This window comes from Mastigoproctus giganteus, chromosome 6 (genome assembly GCF_048544385.1).
Source record: "Mastigoproctus giganteus isolate SK-2022 chromosome 6, ASM4854438v1, whole genome shotgun sequence".
Classification (NCBI taxonomy): domain Eukaryota; kingdom Metazoa; phylum Arthropoda; class Arachnida; order Uropygi; family Thelyphonidae; genus Mastigoproctus; species Mastigoproctus giganteus.
The window spans coordinates 40067462-40089781 of record NC_143580.1 but is presented as its reverse complement, the minus strand read 5'-3'; the positions used below and the strand labels follow the sequence as shown (position 1 = coordinate 40089781).

Sequence of the window (22320 nt, the reverse complement as noted above, 5' to 3'; positions counted from 1 at the left end):
TCCTGTTAACAAGTACAGTCCAGGCTGAAAAAAATTCTATCCCTTGAGCCTTGCACAATCTTTCCAGGGCCGAATTGATCTACAAGGCTCTCATCATATACTCTCTCCTATCGTGTATGGGCAGAATTGCAGACACTTTCAAATTCAACCCTATTTCATGGCTTTTTTTCAACAGTGACCTGTACTTGTTAAGCAATTCTGCCGGTCTCTTACTCTTGATATCATTAGTGCCAACGTGTACAACTATATCACCTTTTGTGCCCTTAAAAGATGATATCTGCTCTACAACGTCATCAACTTTTGCCCCTGGCAGACATACCCTGGTCCTGTTCCACCTATCCTTTTTACAAAGGATGTTTCCCGTTTCCCTGACAATAGAGTCACCAACAACTACTAGTTCCTGAGGGACCAGTGCATTCTGCCTGTGGATTATTCAAACTATCCACTTGCTGGCTGAAAGCAAACTTCTGCAATCATCCTTTCTCAATTTGAATTTATTCCCTTGTGCCTAGTCTGAGCAAGAGGGAGAATCCTATCAGCATTGGGCTTGGTCAATCCATTCAAAACCTCAAACACCTCAATCAGATCAACTCACAGGTGCCTAGTCTCCAAACACTGCTTTTTGCAGAATTGAAGCCTTTCTTGGTAAGAGCACCACCTTTGTTCCTCTCACCAATCTCATTGCTCTTCTGTGCACCCATTCAAGCAGCTCTACATCCTTCCTTAAATGAGGCCTCTAGACCTGTATGCAGTACAGTCAGTACTCGTATAACGTGTTTACACTACACAGATTCGATTATACATGATTTATAAGTAGAGGAACAATATCATATATAATATGAACTGAATTTGCTTATGCACGATTCGCCTTTGTGTTTACAAGAAATGGCAGTTGAACGGGGAGTCGCCCCAACTGAACGCAACATGATAGGAATGAAGAGAAGAATATGAAAATGTATTTGTTTTTTATATCAGTGAAGGGGAAACACATTTCACCACAATAACTTAAAAACTGACACAATAATACCAGCTATCGGTATTATTGCAAATGCAATTAGATCGAGTTTACTACCAGTTTATAACAGATTCCACTAGCAGAAACGTAACTGGAAATTGTTTTTATTGTTTTATGGTAGTGACCTCCAGAAATGTGCTTTAGTAAAATGTGAGGTATTAATAGTGTCTCTGCCTTTACAGTGTCATTTATTCAGTTGCTACACATGTGTAGCTTTGTTTATATCTATCAAGCATGCTTCCTCATTTTGTAATTGTGCTTTATTCCCTAAAAATGAGTAAAATACTTAACTTGTCAAAAGGAAGTGTCCCGGTGAAGACACTACAGATTCAGAGAGAGGAAAAGAAAAGCAATATCGATAGACAGAGGCAAACTGGGTCAAAAATTCTTACCTGGGAAAATTTGTAGCGGCCTATTACTAGCGTTTATGGCCAAAATCACACTGGCCTCTGGCCCACCGGGGTTTCCCTGGTAAGGCTTATGGCCAGTCCGCCTCTGTCAATAGAGAAAATATATGAAATTGTGTAATGCTTTGAGCAAAATGAAAGAACATGTGATATTGCACGTGCTACAGGCCTAAACGAGGCAATGCCGAGAATTAGAAAGAATGCAGAGAAAATAAAAACAACTTTCGTAACAGGAACAACTCAAAGTGTAACATTCCATTAGATCAAGACACAGAGAATTGGAAGAGATGGAACGGCTGTCATCTGTTTGGATAGAAGCTCAAACAAAGAACAAGTTTGCTTACAAAAGAAGCAATATTTTATTACGTAATAGTCGTAATAAAATACACAAGTATTTTATTACGATTATTTATAGTGTTTTGGTTCAAGCTTGGGTGGTCGGCACCTAACCCTGTTTTTCCCATAGGGCCTGCTATTTATATTGCACGAGGGTTTCTAGGAACACAACTATCATGCTATACAAGGACTGACTGTACTTGAGATGTGGTCTGGTCACTGCCTTATACAATGGGATACTCAGCTCCTTATCCCTTCTGGAAAAATTGTCAAATATAATTGACAAAATCCCACATGCCCTGGCACTCTGTCTGTACTGCTCAGAGAACTTCGTATCTGACTGCACAATTACCCCCAAGTCCTTTTCATTTTCCACTACCCTGGGTGTAGTACACAGTTGGTACACTTAATCTGTTATTATTACTACCCATATACAGTACTCTGCATTTGTCAATGTTAAACTTTTGCCATTTCTCAGCCCATCTGCTTGAATTTTCTAGATCTTGTTGGTAGCATACCTTTATTACTGTCATTAACCACCCTCCAACCTTTGTATCATCTGCAAACTTACATATTAAGCCTGATACCTTTATCAATATTATTAAATACTCAAAACAACAATGGGTAGCACCAAAGGCTGTTTTGTTATTTGTTTTTTTTAGGAGCATTAGCAACTAAGGCCATATTGCTCCGGGGATATGCAGTTAGGTCATTCTCTGACCTTTCCGCATCCTCCATATTTGGTGGGCATGGGCTCGAACCCCGGTATAATCAAGAAGCGTGTGTTACGCACTGCTGCTCCTGCCCACCTGGCTACGGAGGCACCACCAAAGGCTGGTGGACTCTGCTAATAACAGTAGTCCCCAAAGAGCAGTGTCCATTCACAACCACTGTCTATCTTCTTCCACTCAACCATTCATTTATTTATAGCAGTAACTTACCCTTAATGCCACACTGCTTCAATTTGTATAGCTGTCTTTTATGTACAACAGTATCAAAAGCTTTACTTAACTCTAAGGACATGATATCAAAATTATTTTTTGCATCCAGCTCCTTGGTTACTGCATCATAGTGTTCAATCAGATTGCCCATAAAACATCATCCTCTAACAAATCTATGCTGTGACTGAAGTATAACTGCATTCCTGTCTAGATGGTCTTGCTTTACTTTAATCAGCGACTCCATTATTTTCTCTGAAACAGAAATTATACTAACAGGTTTGTAATTACTCATGTCACACTTTGATTCTCCTTTGTGAATCGGGGATACATTTGTACATCTCCAATACATTGGGACCTTCCCCAAATCCAAAGATGATGCTCTCATAATTATGGCTAAGGGTTTGCTTACCTCCCTTAATATAATTGCATTAGATCCCATCCATCCCAGGTGCCTGTTTTTTGTTTAGCTTCAACAATTTCTCTTCCACTTTCAGTTATCACAAAATTATTTGACTTCCTATTTAAATTTTATGAACTTCTGGCATTCTCTTCCCTGAAGAATTCATCATCTGAATATAGATGCAAAATGCCTATTTAGTTTGTCAGCAACACAAGCAGGATCATGAACAGTTTATCAGTAAATGATTAAATTGCGAATGCAGTTTTAAATTTTTTCCATATTCTTTGGAAATAAAATGTAATCATAAGGGATTTTTAAATTACTATAGAAAACAAACAGTTGTAATGAAGTTTTTTACATGTTTTTTATTTATTTTTATTGTAGTGTTTCCTATATCCATACAACATGAACCATACTACTTCAGTAAAGGACCATGGTAAGTATGTTCCTACTTCTGGCGTTTTAAAAATACATGACAAGTTTGTTTTTTTTTTTAAATGGTAATTCCAAGCACACAACGTTAAAATTTCAATTTATAACATCAAATGAGTTTAGGACTGAGGGGAATGGAGCAAAGTGGTTTTTTTTTTTTTTTTTAGTCTGCAGAATTCTTTTTAAGACTTCATACGGAAATGTGTGGTCTTGTGTGTTTCAGCAGAATGAACTCCCCTTCTGTTTTATGTTTGTTCTTTGAGTATTGCTATACTTTAAAGCAAATGGTATTGATAGCAAATGATTTATAATTGGTTTCTAGATGAAACAGTGAAAAATAGAAAAATAAGATTGCTGTGAACTGCCATATAGTAATTAAGGGGATACTTTAAAAATTTATAAAATAGATTCCATTCCCCCACTCATGCTTGCAAAGTTTAAACTGCATAGTACTTCTTTCAATTAAAGATGAAGTTTATAGTTGATAATCAATTTGTTCCATCCAGAAAAATTAAGGGGAGGGCACTGGTTATATGTAGTGGTAAACGCTTGTATAGATCTTATCGAAATTGAGTGATGTAGCCCTTATTGTTCAGGATGGGACTATTGCTTCTTACTGCTCTGAAAGATTCATCTTTATTTAAAATAGATATAGAACAATGTTATGGCCTTATCTTATTGCAGAAGGATCATCACATTTTTTGAGTTTCATGGGTTTTATACCTACTTTGAAAAGCAAACGAAAAATGGCCAAAGGTTATTTTGCTATTGTTTTAAAAGACAAGACTGCTATGACAGCCTGTTTCAAAACTTACTGCTCCAAAAACATAAAAGATGCTATTCACACATATCAGTTAGACCTAAATCACTGTGTATGATTTATAGTTGGTAGAAAGTCATTTGTTGAATGATAAAGTGTAATTTAAGAAGTTTGAACATAAAGAGCCATCCACTGCACTTGCATTAAGTGGCCAGTAAGAGAATTGGTTACCCATTTGCAATAAAGGCAAAAGATCTTAAGAATGAAGCTTACTTTGAAGGGTTTTATACAAAAATCGGTGAAATACCTTAGAAATATAAAGATTAATTTCTTAAATTTCTCCATACTTGACCAACTTGATAAACTACTATGATATTATCATGCCAATTGTGCCATCCCTTCCAAAGAACTGAAATTTTCTTAAACTTACTCCATTTTTGTCATATACAATTTTATATTTGTCAAATTTTCATTTTTGCTTATTCTTAGACATATTGGCAGGCTTGTGGAATTTAACAGTTAACAAATGAAAATTAAAATTTAGATAATCTGATTCTGATCATTGAGAGCCTATTTCCTAAAATTAAGATATAATATTTCATAATGTTTATCTTATTTAGTATTATTTCTCAGAATCACGCAGAATTTTTTTTAATATTGATATTTAAAAAAAGTTTAATAATATCATAAAGCAAAATTTTGTTAATTCATTTAAAATATCAGCGTGCAATCTAATATTTAAGAAGATTGGGGCAGGAAAGGTGATAAATTTTATGCTAAGTCAAATGAAAATGAAAGGGTTTTTTTTTTTTTTTTTTTTAACCAATGACTGGTAGGTTATTTTTTAAAAAATCTCTTCCACAGTTTTGGCACTTATTCCATGTGGGTTTTATTTTATTATTATTTTTTTTTTTTATAGATTTTTTTATGCTCCTCTTATAAAAACCTTTTGGTTGCTGTTGGCATTGCCTGCTTCCTTAATTTCACTGTCCATGTGGAATCGATGTCTTGATTATTTTTAAGTGTTCCAGAAATGTGAAAATCGCAAGACAAAAGTCTGGGCTGTATGGAGGATTATCATTCATTTCCCAGTGTAGTTGCTGAATAGTTGCCATGGTTTGTTAAGCCGTTTGTAGTCATGCATTAGCATGAATATCCATGACCCAACACACACGCAAATATTCAGGTCTTTTGTTTTTAATTGCACACCACAGATAAATTTTTAGGATTGTGCATAATTTTGACTCAAAGAACAGTATGAGCATATTCAACATAACATTCCTTTGAATTTCTTGGGCCATGTTGTATGATGGATATTTCCATCATACATCATGGAATGATGGATGATGGAAATATCCATCATTCATTAAAAAAAAAAAAAAAAAAGCACTGCTTTTTTTTTTTTTTTTTTTTTAACGAAAACCCCAAACACTAGAGGTATTAGAACCTATAGTTCTTAGTACCGTGCATGGGTTGGAGGTTGAGAAGACGAAAGAAGATATTTGTTGACATTAGACTTGAACTTCTGTCGACTGTAATTTTCAGAAATACGTATGAAGGAAGGTTGCTCCAAAAAACAGTAGGTAATGAATACGCAAGGAAGATGAAAAGTTGGTTCTGTGCGTTTGAAGTTGGACAGTAAATGCATGTTGGCAGCATGTGTTCAGACTGTTTTGAAAGAGAGAACAGGAATTATAGAAACCAATTCAAAAGAACAGTGTCCATGGAAGTATCTGTAGAAAAGGCATGCAGCAGAAACAATACATCTATGAAACAGAGTGGAGAGATCCTGTTAGATATGAGTCATTAATTAACCTAACTGCCCTCTTCTGAAAGGAATCTAGAAGCCTGAGAGAGGTTTTGAGGACACTGCCCCAGATGTGGGAACAATATTCCATGGTAGAGCGGATTTGCGATTTGTACAGAGTGAACAACTATTTGGAAGAAAAGTAATGCTGAGAGCGAAAGAGAAAACCAAGTTTTTTAGATGCAAAGGAGGCAATATTTATAATGTGCTTGTGCCAAAATAAATTAGAAGTCGGGGTAATCCCCAAAAGAGATATATCAACTTGCCTAGAAATCTGAGTGTCACCAAAAATAAGCATAAGAGCAGAAGAATCCTTTTTGTGAGATATAAGACAGGACTGAGTTTTAGAAGGATTGAAATCAACTAAGTTGTCTTTGCCCCACTGGAGATCGGCATTTAAGGAATTGGTAGCAGATATGGTAGCATGCAGCATTGCTTGCCATCTAATATTCAAAGTGCCTAAACATATCTTATCCATAGGCCCTATGCTATCCAAGAAAATTTTTCTTCTTCATATTGTGTTGAATACAGACAGTTTCATTCACAAATGTTTCTGTTCATCATTGAGATGATTGGGAACCCACTATGTATGGACCTTCCTATACTATAATCTGTCATGGATGATACCATAGGCAGATTCACAACTCATATCCAGCTTTCTGGTCATATAATTAACTGTCATACACCAATCTGCCTTGATCATATTGTCTGCCAAGACAACATTTTCTTCTGTGATAACTGTGTTAGCCTGTCCTGGACAAGTGTCATCCTCCAGCAATTTTTTCTTCCCTTCATAGTAACAATTTGCCTATTTTTACGCTCATGGATGTGTACATTGACAACTGTAAGTCACAGTTATCAGCGTACATCTTTTCCATACACCAATGAATTTCTGCTGAAGAAATGGTCTCTGCTATAAGAAATTGAATAACACTGTGTTGTACTACTAGGTGCATCCATTGCTGCAAATGCCATATTATCCCTGAACTTCTAATGCTTCTGCTAAAGAAGAGAGCCTCTGTGCTCTCTTATTCAGTGGAAGCATTAGAATCGATTCCTAAATTTACACCCTTGGCAGCATGTAACTTAAATTTAGACAATCAAAACCTATCATATTTGTGTGGGTATGAATAGATGAATAAACAAGAGTATTTAATAAATACATAGAAATTAATATTGATTATTTTTGAAAATTGTTTATAAGTTTGTTTCTTTCTTCTTTTTTTTTTTTTTTTTTTTTTTTAGGTATTTAAATTTTGGTGCAATTGGCTCTGTTATTGGACATGAAATCACTCATGGCTTTGATGATCAAGGTATTTATAAGTTCTGCTTTTAAGTTACCAAATTTTGAAACGACCATTCATTTTGAATAGTTCTTTCCATTTAGTATTTACCATTGCCCTCTTGGATATCACAGCATTTAGGATCACCAGTTCTTCCACATACTGAAAAAAGGATCTGGGTTTGAATCGTGTTGAGATAGGAGGAATTTTTATGCACTCTTTCACAATGAAGCCGATTTAGTTCATTTTGTGTGAGGATTACATTGTTTTATCTTTCAGAAACTGTTTTTTTATTTTATTTTTTTTTTTTGTCTAGCTAAACAAGCAAACTAATGTCTCAACCTTAGTATCTTGTCCTTACATCCATGCTTTTTCCATAAATTGGAACAATGTGCTGTTGGTGGGGAAAGTACTGAAGTAGACCAATAATTGGTTATGTGATAGGGATCAAAGCAGTAAATTGGAGCAAAGGTCTTTGCTCTCTTTCTGCAGTCAGAGAGAGAAAAGATCTTTTTTAGCTCTTGACTGAAGCAGAGTTTCGAGTGGCTTTCCAGAGAGCATTCACTACTGTGTTGCATATTGTATTTGTTAATGACATTGATGAAAGCCTAATAGCTTGATGTTAAAGATTGCTTGTATTGCTGATAATTCAAACATTGAACAGATTAATAAATGATAGTAGCCAAGATAAATTATTCATTTGGTCAATATCATGTAAGTTACATGAAATCCTTACATTTCCCAGTGTCCTGATACTTTATCATATTCATACCAGCTTGAAAATTGTACATTTATTCTACTTACAGGTGGGTGCATTTCTATGAAATTCATCCATTCTGACAGGAAGATTGCTCATTTTTGTTGTATTTAACTCTAAAATGAGAGTTGGAATGATTTTGTGCTTAATTAGTGCTAATTTTTTTGTATTAAATATGCATTATTAATTGTAATAACCCAGTGGTGGATTGTCCTGCCAGATGAATTGTCTGATGTAACTGGTGATGAAACTCACTAGTATCCACTCGTTATTGCATGCCTTGATGTTCTCTCTGTCACAGTTAGTTCACATACAATATTCAGAAAGTAAATGAGAGAATTTCTTATTTTAATTTCAAGGATTTCTCAGTATTGCATAGTAAAGAATAATTAAAGATATTATTAGTCAGAAATTGCAATGACCCACCAGTTCAGTGGGTTGCTTCACCCAATGAACTGACATTGGCCTAATGGGCAGAATGATCTCTTGATTTCCTTTTATCTTTTCTGTGCCACAGTATTACATGATTTGTTTTTCATTGGAGCACATTGCTGTTAGAGCAATGTGTTGCTCTTTTTTTTTTTAAATTAAATTAAATAAAGCCACTTGTAATCTGTTTCTGTTCATTCAGGATATATACCTTGTAGAAAAATCACTGATGGAAAATTATCATTTCTGTAGAATAAAAATTCATTATTTCCATGATATAAATAAATAAATTTTCTGTTTATACTCCGGCACAACAACCAAGTCAGTAGAGTTTACAATAAATCGTCAATACTAATATTTGTCGTATTTAGTAGTCACGGGCTTGAACCCTGGTCCACTCAAGGAATGCGTGCTATGCACTCCCGCTCCTGACCACTGGGCTGCGTCAGGCATATATAGTTGATCTATAATCATCAGAGGATGTTATTGCATTTTCAGATCATAAAAAGTTGATTTCACATCATAAAAAGTTGATTTCACATCATATATGTTGATTATGACTTGAAGTCAAGAAGTGTAATGACCACTTGTGGTAGTAAGATATCACTTTTCACTAAGAAAGCTAAGTTTTTTCTTATATTATTATCAATTATAATTGATATATGAAGCATAGGTGGGAAATAGTTTTTCATATTCACATGAATTTCTACTATGTATTTAGTGACCCACCAGTTGGCTCTTCTAGTCATAGGGCTAGATACTCAGCAAATGAGTCACTTTGTTATATATATATAGTTACTAAGAAAAACATGCTGTTTCTATAATAAAAAATTAAAATATTTTCCTCCCACACTTCTTACATAAACTACAACTTGTCTGGGAAGAATGATGGAACAACTTTTATTTCAGGCCCCAGTAAAGCACTAAGTGACCCATGTAGACATGTTAACTGAAAGTTTTCAGTTGGTCAGAAAAATGGCAGTTAAAATACAATGTTGGGAAGTGTAAGGCTTTACATTTGGGTAATAGTAATGGTGATTATCTTATTACTTTGTAAGCAATAACTTCATGGCAGTTTACAATGAAACAGACTTAGAAGAAATTTTGCAACCTAAATGAAGTTCTCTTGAAAATGCCAACTAGCTGCTTGAACATCCAGCATGTTTTACCTATGATGTACAGGAATTTTGCTAGTAGAGAAAAAGAGGTAATTATTCTGTTTAACAAACATCAGTTAGGCAAGATCTGGAGTATTATTATATATGGATTTGGAGCTCTCATTCCAGAAACATCCAGCATATTCACATTCATGTGAATATGCTAGAAAAGGTATGGCAGAAGTCAAAAAGGTGTTTTATATTTATATAAAAAAAAATTTTATATAGATTGACTTCAATTTTGTGGGTTGTAAGGTCAAGTCAAGACTTTGCAACCCACAAAACTGAAGGGGATATTTTTTCATTCCAAAGTGGCACAAACTTGAGAACATGCACTTAAATTATGGAAGGTGGTCAAATAAAACTCATACACTTTACTGTGTTAAATTTTAATCATAGGGAAATTTTTCCCTATGATCAAATTTTTCCCTATTTTCCTTATGAACTCAACCAAGGATTGAGTATTTGACTTTTGGGTTTCTGTTTAACTTAGAGACAAATACTGTTGTTCATGGTTCTGCCTAAGTTGCTAATATATTTTTAAACTTTGTATATCATCATCAGAAAAGGCAAATCTGCTAAGCATTTAAAAATCTGAAACACTGCAAAGCTGTTTTGAGGCTTTCTGACTTCGCACCAGTTGCTGTTGGGCCTGTTTACATGTCATTTCCTCAGCCCCTACCTTCCTGCCATTTGATGGCCAGTGAGATGATACAAATTGCATGACCATGTAATCGTCTGCACCACATGCTGCAGTATTTATGCCTCTCTTGGATGGGTGTCTTCCAAGATAATTGCTATACCTTACAGGGTCCATATTCTTAAGGCACTAGTTTGAAAATGAAATGGCCAAATTTTCTTTGTTTACCATGGCCTTCCAGAACTGGCACCTATAACATGAGTTATTGCCATTATCTTGTCCATGTGGATTAGAAACTTCTCTTGTGGGCATATGGCATCATATTCCTGTAGGTTCTGGATCTGTACCATGCTATATCAGTGTTGACTTGGCTGTGCATATTAGTTCCACATGATACTGACTGACTTTTGATAGGTGTTTCCATTGTTCTGTCTGCCACCTGTATAAAGCAATGGTTATGCTATATCTCAAATATTGCATGTAGGTTTGGAACCTCATTTTTGGAAGGATGCCACAAATGGAAAGGATATAGTGTTAAAAAATAAGATTAGTTATGGGCACGCAGAAGTATTCTCTGTTCCCCTGACACAGAAGTATTCTTACCAAAATAAGCCTGAGTTCTGCATGTCACATTGGAAACTGGATATCTTTATGGTGACTGATTGAAGTATTTAATCCTCAATCAGGGTCATCAAATTCAGAAAGATTTGAGTAAACTAAATGCTGAGGACGTGTATACTCTTTTTCAGGTAACTTGATTGCCATATACAAGATGACATTTAAATTGAGGAAAGATGGTTGGAGAACACATGTATGAAATTTTTCTTTTAATCAAAGAGTAATTGACTGTTAAAATAAACTCCATGCAGTCTCTTTGCATCATTTTACTGTTGAACTTTTCCTTTGAGTTTCTTCATCGTGCGAACTGGCCATATTCTACTGTTCTTCATGCCTGGTGAAGAGATTCAGCAATATTTTGAGAAATCAACTTATATATTTTAAGCAGTAGCATTGTGGTAGTTACTTTAATATTCCTTTGTCACAATATTAATTAGCTTTACATGTGTGTTCATCCAACTTAATTCATTCGTAATCAATAGCATATAACAGTGGTGTCCAGCCTTTTCCCGTATAGGGGCCGTATTCAAAGTTAAATTTGTTTCGTGGGCCGCACAGAGTGATTTAAGAAAAAAATTGTCACATTTTCTGTATCTTGCTACTCATAAAAGGAAGTTTCTGTTTTCATGATACCGTGGCCCCGACTGCCAAGCGATAGTTCCCAAGCGATCTTTCTAGTGCGATTTTCCTAGGGCGAGTACTAGTGCTTAAATAATCCCTCCACCGCTCGCACCGTTACTGCTGACCGCTCGCAACGTTACTGCTTCTCTCGCTGAGCAATGTCACTGCTTCACCGCTAACCCTGCTTGCAACGTCGCTGCTATCGCTAGCAACGTACTGCTCTCTTCTTCTGTTGATCGCTTGGTCACTGGTTGGCACCGCTCCTGCCTCCACGTGGCGGGGTCGGTAACCTGGGAGAAGGAATTCCCTCTTCCAGGGCTGAAAGGAGCAACGATGGATTGTGATGCATATCCACTGCTAGAGCCCACGAGCTCCAGACCTGTCAACTCTGATTCAGAGCATGACTTGAATCGTCCGAAGAGACAGCGGACTGAAAAACAGAGTGCAGATATGCCAGCATTTCTCATAATGCACTCATTATCCACACAACCTGTAGGCAAGTTATCGCTATTTCTAATACAGAAATGTTTAGAATCGGTTGTTGGATCTCCTAAAATGGTGAAGCGTCTTCAATTTGGAGACCTTCTAATTGAAGCTTCCAAGCCAAGCCATTCAGAAAAATTGTTAAAATTGACAACTTTTAACAGCATTCCAGTGTCAGTTACGCCACATAACACCCTGAACACCTCTAAAGGCGTCATCAGCGAATCGAATGGGACTTACTAAATGTCTCTGAACAAGAAATAATACAAGAGCTTAGTGAACAAAAAGTGACTCATGCACGGAGAATCATGACTAAAAAAGATGGCAACCTACTACCAACCAGGTACATCATTTTAACTCTCAGTACTCCGACTCTTCCATCATCTTTTAAAGCAGGTTACCTAAATTGTAAGATTCGTCCTTACATCCCAAACCCCATTCGCTGCTTTAAATGTCAGAAGTACGGTCATTCTCAAACAGCATGCCGAGGCGATGCTGTGTGTCCTCTTTGTGGTTCCAAGGAGCATTCTCAAGAAGACTGTACAGCTTCCACTCCTATTTGTCCAAACTGTAAGGAAAACCACCCTGCATTTTCTAAAGCATGTGACCTTTGGAAAACAGGTAAAAAAATCCAGAAATATAAAGTTGAACATAAAGTCACTTACCCTGAAGCAAGAAAGCAAGTGCTACTAACCATTCCTAGCCGATCATACGCATCTGTTATTAGAATCAGCTGCAACTCAAACAGATGTTTCCATAGAACCGAGAATTTCCTTTGCCACCTGGGCCAAAACTGTTTTATCATGCAACAAGAAACCTACAGTCAACGAAACCAGCAATACGCCGATCAGCATCCCAACTGATGCTATCTCAACTTTTCCCGAAACAATAAAATCAACTACCGTTGAAAATCAGAAAAAGGTGAAACCACGAAATATCAACATGGAAACTGATGTTCAATCAGAGGATGACGACACAGTACTAGAGTTACATGCTAGTGATATCATGGATACAGGACGCCCAATCTTTCCGAGAAATGAGAAACCAAAACCAAGTAGACAGAAACCTTCTCAGAAAAAAACAGTCAGATCAATCTTCCTCAAACAAATCCAACCAATGAATAAATTCCTACAATGGAACTGTAGAGGATAAGCAGTAATATAGACGACCTCAGTAGGCGTACTATAGCCATAGCAGCTAATGCGCCAATAAACAACCATACCACACGCACGACCTCAGTGATTTACTAACTCAAACTAATGCAGTAGGTGCATGCTTACAGGAAACATTTTTATCACCACACGCTTCCGTCAAAATCAAAAATTATACTATGTTTAGGCGAGACGGTTTCTAACTCTCCTGCTCGTGGTGGGGTAGCTATACTTGTGAAATCTACAATTCCCTCAAGACATCTCCAACTAAATACCTCCTTAAAAGTTGTAGCAGTCCGGATAGCAATGGGAATATCGTTATCACTTGCATCCATCTATATATCACCGAATTATCCTTGCTCCCAGACTGAACTGGACAGTCTTATTACGCAACTTCCACCTCCCATCTGTTTACTTGGTGATTTCAATGGTCACCATCCATTGTGGGGATCCTCCACCATGGATGGTAGAGGCAAACTAATCGAAACATTCCTGGATAACCATAACCTGACTCTTTTAAACTCTGGTTCTCCAACTCATGTTCAACTACCTGCTGGTACTACATCCGCCATAGACCTATCCATCTGTTCAGCATCTCTTTTTCCAAGCATGGAATGGTTAGTGCTAAATGATCCATTCCACAGTGACCATTTCCCTATCATCAGTTCAATTCAAACACAGGTCATGTCATACCCTAAAGTCCGTACTTCTTGGAACTTCCAAAAAGCAGACTGGAAAACCTATTCCAGTTGTGTTATACTTGAAAAGCAATATGTACAGCAACAGAATCTTGATAACGTAACTGACCACATTACCAGCCACGTATTATCTGCAGCAGAAATTTCCATTCCAAAATCTAACCTGCACAAGAGTGTACACCAAAATCAGTGGTGGAATGAAGAATGCTCCAAAGCAAAGCGTGATAAAAACCGAGCTTGGAACCACTTTCGTAAATTCCCAACTACCGCCAACCTAATTGTTTACAAAAAACTCGGAGCTAAAGCAAGACAAATTAGAAAAAAAGCAAAACATGAATCCTGGACTAACTTCGCCTCACCCATTAACAAAAATACTGACACTTGAATTATTTGGAAAAAATTACGAGCACCCAATGGGAAATTTCTACTGTTGCAATCACCAATAATACAATGGAATGGGCAGGAATTATCTTCCCCTAATGATATTGCAAATGCGCTATCGGAGTCTTTTTATAACATTTCCGCCTCATCCTCTTATGTGACATCCTTTCAACGCATTAAAACTAATGAAGAACGTCAAAAATTGAATTTTCAAACTAGACTCTCACTTCCTTATAACCAGCCTTTTACTTTAGTCGAGCTGAAGGAATGTTTAAGCAAATCGTCAAATAGTGCAGCAAGACCAGACGGTATTCACTACAGTATGTTGCAGCATCTATGTGAATCTGACCTGGGCATATTATTACTATTCTATAACCGTATCTTTTCAGAAAATACTTATCCTCTGTCCTGGCGGCATTCCTATATCTGTGCTATTCTAAAACCAGGCTAAGATCCCACTCTGGTCCAGAACTACAGACCGATATCATTAACAAGCTGTTTAGGCAAAATCTTTGAAAGGATGGTACATAAGAGGCTCACCTGGTTTCTAGATTCTCAGAATCTTCTCTCTGATCACCAATATGGCTTCCGTAAAAACAGATCCACCCTAGATTTACTTGTAAACTTGAATGCAACATACGAAATGCTTTCGTCATGAAACAGCACCTAGTAATGGTCAACCTAGATATTCACAAAGCATTCGATACTACCTGACGTCATGGCATTATTAAAGATATGCATCAGTTGGGGCTGAGAGGCTATCTTCCTCAAATCATCCAGAACTTTTTAAAATTATGCACCTTTCAAGTCCGATATAAAAACGTGCTGTCAGCATCTCATATTCAAGAAGAGGGTGTCCTGCAGGGTTCAATACTGAGTGCTACCCTATTTGCGATTCGAGTCAACAAAATATTGGAAGATCTTCCAAAAACCATTCAAATTTATATGTATGCAGATGACCTCACTATATCCTGCCAATCACAAAGTATGAATACTATCGAAAGACAGTTGCAAAATGCTCTATACAAAATAGAAACCTGGACCTTATGCAATGGATATCGTCTTGCTGAACAGAAATCCACCACTACTCACTTCTGCAAACTACGATCAATTCATCCTGATCCTGAGCTAAAGATCAATAACATGCCAATACCTCTTACTCACACTGTCCGTTTTCTTGGCCTGGTGCTAGATAGGAAACTAAACTTTCAAGCACATGTGACCTACCTTCGGACCATCTGCTTGAAGAAATTGAACATCCTCCGGTGTGTGTCATCTATGTTGTGGGGCGCTGATCGGCATACCCTGATCCATCTCTATCGAGCTCTCATCAGGTCCCGTTTAGACTATGGCTCCCCAGTGTATGACTCTGCTAGGAAAACTATTTTAGAGCGATTGAACATGATCCAGCACAGTGCTCTGAGAGTTTCTCTAAGGGCTTTCAGAACTTCCCCAGTTCAGAGCCTATACATTGAAGCCCACGAACCTTCTTTACATCTTCGGAGGAAAACATTGCTTTTGATGTATGCCGCAAAAAGCCGCAGTCTTCCCTCTAACCCGAATTGGAGATGTACAATACCGAATGGGAGTCATTCTTCAACAGCAAACCAAATGAAAACAGACCTGCTGCACTTAGACTTAAAGAACTAACTCAAACGTGGAATATTGAAATAGGCAATATATATGAGGACATAACACCGCCTGAACCACCGTGGACAAATATCCGTGCAATTTATGATGACTATTTCCAACAGTGGTGAAAGAAAACCTTGTCTCCCTTCAATATCACACAATTACATGAAACTCATTCTGCTTCTAATTCACAGTCCTGTAAGATCTATACTGATGGATCAAAAACTGAGACCCAAGTAGGCGCTGCGGCAATCTTCCCTTCATTCACTACTTCTATCTCATTACCTATAGAATGCAGTATCTTCACTGCAGAGCTTTATGCTATTAACTTGGCTCTAGATCACATTACTCGACTTCTGATTTCTTCTGCCTTAATATACACTGACTCCCTCAGTGCTGTCTCTGCCATAAATAGCAATACCACCTCTCACCCTGTTATCAAACAAATCCATTCCAAATTACTTGTGTGCAATGAGTCAAACCAAACTGTGACATTCTGCTGGATACCAGGGCATTCTGGTATAGCAGGTAAGGAAAGAGCAGATCTTGCAGCCAAACAACCAGATACCAATATTTTACAGAATTGTCAAGTTCCATATTCCGATTTCAAACATATCATTCGTAAAGCATATTACAATAGATGGTCACTGATCTGGAGAGGTTATCCAGGAAACAAACTATAGAAAATAAAACCAGAACCAAATCTGTGGCTCTCCAGTTTCCGGAAAAATAGACGAGAAGAAACAATTTTAGGAAGGCTAAGGATTGGGCATACACACCTCACTCACCTGTATCTATTAAATAATGACAGTGCTCCCCAATGCACATCATGCCAAGGTCAACTGACCATTCGCCATTTGCTAGTGGACTGTCCCTACTTTCAAACCATCCGCTTAGGCATCTTTAAGTCAATTTCTAATACACAGTCATCAGTAAATTTAATGCAGATCCTGGGAGATGATCCTAATAAAAAGGAACTATTTACTTTCTTAAATCAGATAGGAATATACCATAAAATATAGGTATTATTTCATATTCACCATTAGAAAGACGCAATATGGCCCCAGCAGCCTATGTGTCATTAAACTCAACAACAACATGATACCGTTTTACTTTTCAAGCTATATTAAAAAAATGCAAATTCCCAGCACTTTATGTGCAACAAATCTATGTCAGTGATTTATTTTTTAGATTTTATTAAAATTATAAAAATATGACTTACTTTACTTTTGTTTCTGTTTGAAATACTTCACTTTTGTTTTAAAAAAAAATACTTTACTTTTGCTTTTAAATGCTCATTTTAGAAAATTTACAACCTGAGAAGGATCACTGCTTTTCAATTTTAAGGCAAATAAATAAATATAATGATAAACCTAAAATTGAAATATTCGAAAATTTTAAGTACAATACACAATAATATTTACTAGGCAAAACTTAACATTTAATGAGATGATTGAGGCAGGATATTTTTAAATAATTGTTCAAAATTTGGTTGCAAGTTTGTGACGCTAATCTCAATATATAATGAAGATTATGTCCTGATGGTATTTCTCGATGGAGCTCCAGGTCCTGATGGTATTTCTCCACTTGTTCTCAAAACCTGCACTCCTGAACTTACACCTGTTCTATGCGACCTTTATTCACTTTCTTATTCCAAAGGTGTTTTTCCTTCTGCTTGGAAATTTGCTCATATTCAGCCAGTTCCTAAAAAGGATGACAAATCCCTCCCATCCAATTACTTCTACTCTTTCTAAAGTAATGGAGAAATCACTTAACCATCAACTCTTAAACTATCTAGAAACCTTCCATCTGATTGCCAGTATAGATTCCGTTAGTGTCAATCTACGAGTGATATTCTGGCCTGTGTTACCAATTTATGGACAAATTCAGTGGAAAAGTTCGGTGAAACACAAGCAGTTGCTCTTGAAAATTCAAGGGCTTTCGATCATGTTTGGCATAAAGATCTTCTAAACAATCTTCCATCTTATGGAAGATGGAAGATTGTTTTGCCAACTGTTCTTTGTAATCGGTTATCCAGTTTTCTCTCTGACCACTCACGGAGGTGATAGTAGATGACTCTCTGTCTTCTAACTTTGCTACTAATGCTGGTGTCCCCCAAGGTTCAGTTCTTTCCCTCCATTCTTTTCCTCTTGTATGTTAATGACCTTCTTTCATTGATTGGAAATCCTATCCATAGTTTTGCTGATGATAGCACATTGCATTCCGCTTTCCATTTTGAGAAACCTTGCCCTGCTCAATCAGCTTCAACTTCTCAAATGTTCACTACAAATTCCTTAAATGCTGATTTCCAGGTAATTCTCCAGTGGGGCAAAGACAACTTAGTTGATTTCAATCCTTCTAAAACTCAGTCCTGTCTTATATCTCGCAAAAAGGATTCTTCTGCTCCTATGCTTATCTTTGGTGACACTCCGATTTCTAGGCAAGACGATATATCTCTTTTGAGGATTACCCTGACTTCTAATCTCTCTCTCCTGGCAAAAGCACATTAGAAATATTGCTTCCTCTGCATCTAAAAAACTTGGTTTTCTCTTTTGCTCTCGGCGTTACTTTTCTTCCAAACAGCTGTTCACTCTGTACAAATCACAAATCTCCCCTACCATAGAACAATATTCCATGGTAGGGAAGATCTGGGGCGGTGCCCCCAAAAACCTCTCTCAGGCTTCTATATTCCATTCAGAAGAGGGCAGTTAGGTTAATTAACGACTCCTCTTTAACAGAGTCTCTCCACTCTCTGTCTCATAGACGTACTGTTTCTGCTGCATGCCTTTTCTACAGACTTCCATGGGCACTGTTCTGAATTTGCTTCTATAATTCCCACTCTCTCTCTTTCAAAACAGTCCAAACGCGTGCTGCCACCAACCAACATCCATTTACTGTCCAACTTTAAATTCACAGAACCAACTTTTCATCTTCCTCATTTATTCATTCAACTGCCATTTTCTGGAACAACTTTCCTTCATACGTATTTCCTGAAAATTACAGTGTATTGTACAGAAATTCAAGTCTAATGTGAACAAATATCTTCTTTTGTCTTCTCAACCTCCAACCCATGCACGGTTCTATAGGTTCTAATGCTTCTCGTGTTTCATAAAAAAAAAACAATGCTCATCTGTTATTCTGTCTCTTTTTAAATATTTATTTGATTTTACAAGTGAAAAAAAAAGCTGCTTGCAAACATATGTTTGGATTTCATGGCATTTTCTTTTATTAGCGGAAAATCTTCAGATGGGAAAGCCTTGTAGAATTCAAATAGTTTATTTTTGCAGTCTATATACTTATTTTTGAATCATATTTTGGCTTGAAGATCAATAATTACAAGTTGCAATCTGGGATTATAGTTTTCAGCCATAGAAGTGAATGAATTCTCGAACAAAAGCTTATGTTTTTTCATGGGATTTGATATCAGAAAATAGACTTTCAAACTTGTCAAAAAGTAATTGTAATAACGAAAGGCAACAATTCTTTGGAAATGTGTTTCTCCTTTAGCTCAGCTCAACATTCAAAGTGAACTAAATTGTCTTGCTCAACTGTGATTTAAATAATAACTTATTCTGAAATGATTTGATGTTGAATTTAGATAGAGATTTTGTAGGTTATTACTTTGTATCGGTAAGGGTATCAAATCCACTTGTGGACAGGTTTTGCAGCTCCTGCGAACGAAAAGTTTTTAATTATACTTAGCCGCTTTATTGACTTAATTGTTAGATTAAATTATTTTCTATAAGTAGCTTATAGACATAGTCAAGCTCCGTGGTTTGTTTTGAATTTAGATAGTGTGATTTGAAAAGTAAATAATACCTTGTGTCCATAGATTAACCGTTCGTAACTTGCCACCATTGTTATAAGATACGTGTGCTAGGTTTAACAGAAAACTAGATAGCGAGTATAGTAGTAGTATCAATTAATCAGTAAAATTTATCAATCTTATTAAATTTCATTGTCAACTGAATTTTACTTTTTTAACTAAGTAAATATAGCGACCTAGTTATTACAAATGTAACATCATATATTAATACATATAAGTTGACAGGGGATAAGAAAGTCATATAACATAACTCGGAGATAATATTCGATACTGAAATATATATACACTTGGTCGTCGACTTACGACCTATGCGACTTACGACCGGCCGCACTTACGACCACAAAAAATTTGATTTTGTAAATTTCATTTGTATTAATTTTTACATTAATTTTAGATTGTATTTTTGTGTTTACAGTACATTATGTACAGTATTATTTTTCAAATTATGACAATACTGTGTATGTAATTATAGATCGTAGTTTTGTATTTTTTATAAACAGTATGAATAATAAACCAATTAAAATGTACAGAGCGTTTGAATTTAACCTCCTAGAGAGAGATAGCCTAGGCGTAGAAACGAAGTAAAAGATAAAAGCATGTATTTAAAATGAAAAATAAAAGATGATAAAAATTTAAAAGATTATAAAAATAAATTATAAAGATAATAAAAAGATTAGAAAGGTTAAAAAATACTGTTAATAAATATATGGCCGACATACGACTAGATCGACTTACGACCTGTAAGTCAGAACAGAAGTCGGTCGTAAGTCGACGACCAACTGTATATATAGTGTTATAATTACATTGGGATATAAGTTTAGGGTTATATTTTTATTGGAATTTCGTTGAACTTGAATAGAAATCATGACTCAGACCAGAGCAGCAAAGCAAAAGGCTCAAACTAGTGGAAGTGCTGTGGCTCAGGGGAGAACTGAGGGGGGCGATTGCTCTCTGAATCACAGTCTATTGAAATTCACTGCTTGTTTGATGTTTGTGGAGAAATCAGGAACAGAACATGATATTGCCAAAGGGAATGTCTTTGTGTGTGTGTGTGCACGATGTAAGGATTGCTAGGAAATCAGGCACCAACTTGGCATTATTATGGGCTTATATGAAAGCTTGAAGGACAGGGTGGATGCCCTCAAAGGATTTAAATTGAGGGGCCCATCAAGCTCTCAGCTGCCCACATCAATGCCAGAGCTTGCACTTGAACATCACGCAACACAGCGGCAACCCCAAGGCAGAATGCACTGGTCCCAAAGGAACTAGTTGTTGTAGGTGACTCTATTGTCAGGGAAACGGGGAACATATTGTGCAAAAAGGATAGATGGAACAGGACCGGGATATGTCTTCCAGGGGCAAAGGTTGATGACGTTGTAGGGCAGATATCATCCTTTAAGGGCACGAAGGGTGATATTGTTGTATATGTTGGCACTAATGATATTAAGAGTAGGAGACCGGCAGAATTACTTAACAAGTACAAGACAGTGCTGAAAACAAGCCGTGAGTTAGGGTTGAATTAGAAAGTGTCTGCAATTCTGCCCAGACACGATAGGAGGGAGTATATGATGAGAGCCTTGCCGATCAATTCGGCCCTAGAGAGATTGTGCTCAAGGGGTAGAATTTTTCTCAGCCTGGTCTGTGCTTGTTAACAGGACAGACTGCTTCTTCAGGGATGGGATACACTTAAATAGAAAGGGTGCAAGAATATTTGCTGATGCTATCGAGGCACAGTCCGTGTATCCCTCCTAACTGCTAGCTTGGAGGGATACACGGAATAATAGATTAACAGTAGCCGCTGGCAGAGTTAAAAGTGATTCTTGCACTACTTCTATTGAAATGCAATTGAGCAGCAGCCTGGAAAGCAAGGCAATGGGAATTTCCAGGACTGCTGGGAATCATAGTGGAACAAGTAAATACATGGGCTGTGTTAGGATAATTAAGAGTAGAAACAGGTGCATGTATACTTGCATGTACACCAATGCTAGGAGTATAGTTAATAAATTCAATGAGCTTGAAGTGCTAGTCAAGACATCAAAGGCAGATAATGTTGGGATATCAGAGACATGGTGTCACACAGACATAAGGAGTGCAGAACTGGAATTTGGGGAGTACAATGTGTAAAGAAAGGATAGACAGGACAGGAAGGGAGAAAGGGGGTTATGCTGTTAGTTAAGAAACACATAAAATCTAAGGAAGTGCATTCAATTGATGTGGGTGGACAATGCAATGTTAAGTCTGTTTGGTGTGACGTAAGCACCGGGAAAGGAAAAATGAGAGTAGGTGTGTGTTATAGGCCTAATGAATCTGATGAGTATAATGAGGGCTCACATCTGGTGAGTATGGGTTTGGCACACCCAGGGTTTTGAGCTGGATATCATGATTCTTCTCTTTCTTGGTGATTCCCTTCTAGTTCTTTCTCTCTCTCTCTCTCTCTCTCTCTCTCTCTCTCTCTCTCTCTCTCTCTCTCTCTCAGGGTGACTTGGGGAATTTTTTTTTGGCTGGTGCAGCATAAGCCTCAGGCTTCCTTGCACTATATAGCTATT

General features: G+C 36.9%; 1 protein-coding gene across 1 annotated transcript in view; it reads left to right on the top strand.

Moving 5' to 3' along the window:
• Positions 1-22320, top strand: part of LOC150084182 (neprilysin-11-like) — a 202868-nt gene that overhangs the window by 137359 nt on the left and 43189 nt on the right. Inside the window, exons 16-17 of the mRNA XM_090376147.1 lie at positions 3484-3535; positions 7344-7411. Coding sequence (XP_090232273.1) covers positions 3484-3535; positions 7344-7411 — 120 coding nt within the window. The remainder of the gene's footprint in view (positions 1-3483; positions 3536-7343; positions 7412-22320) is intronic.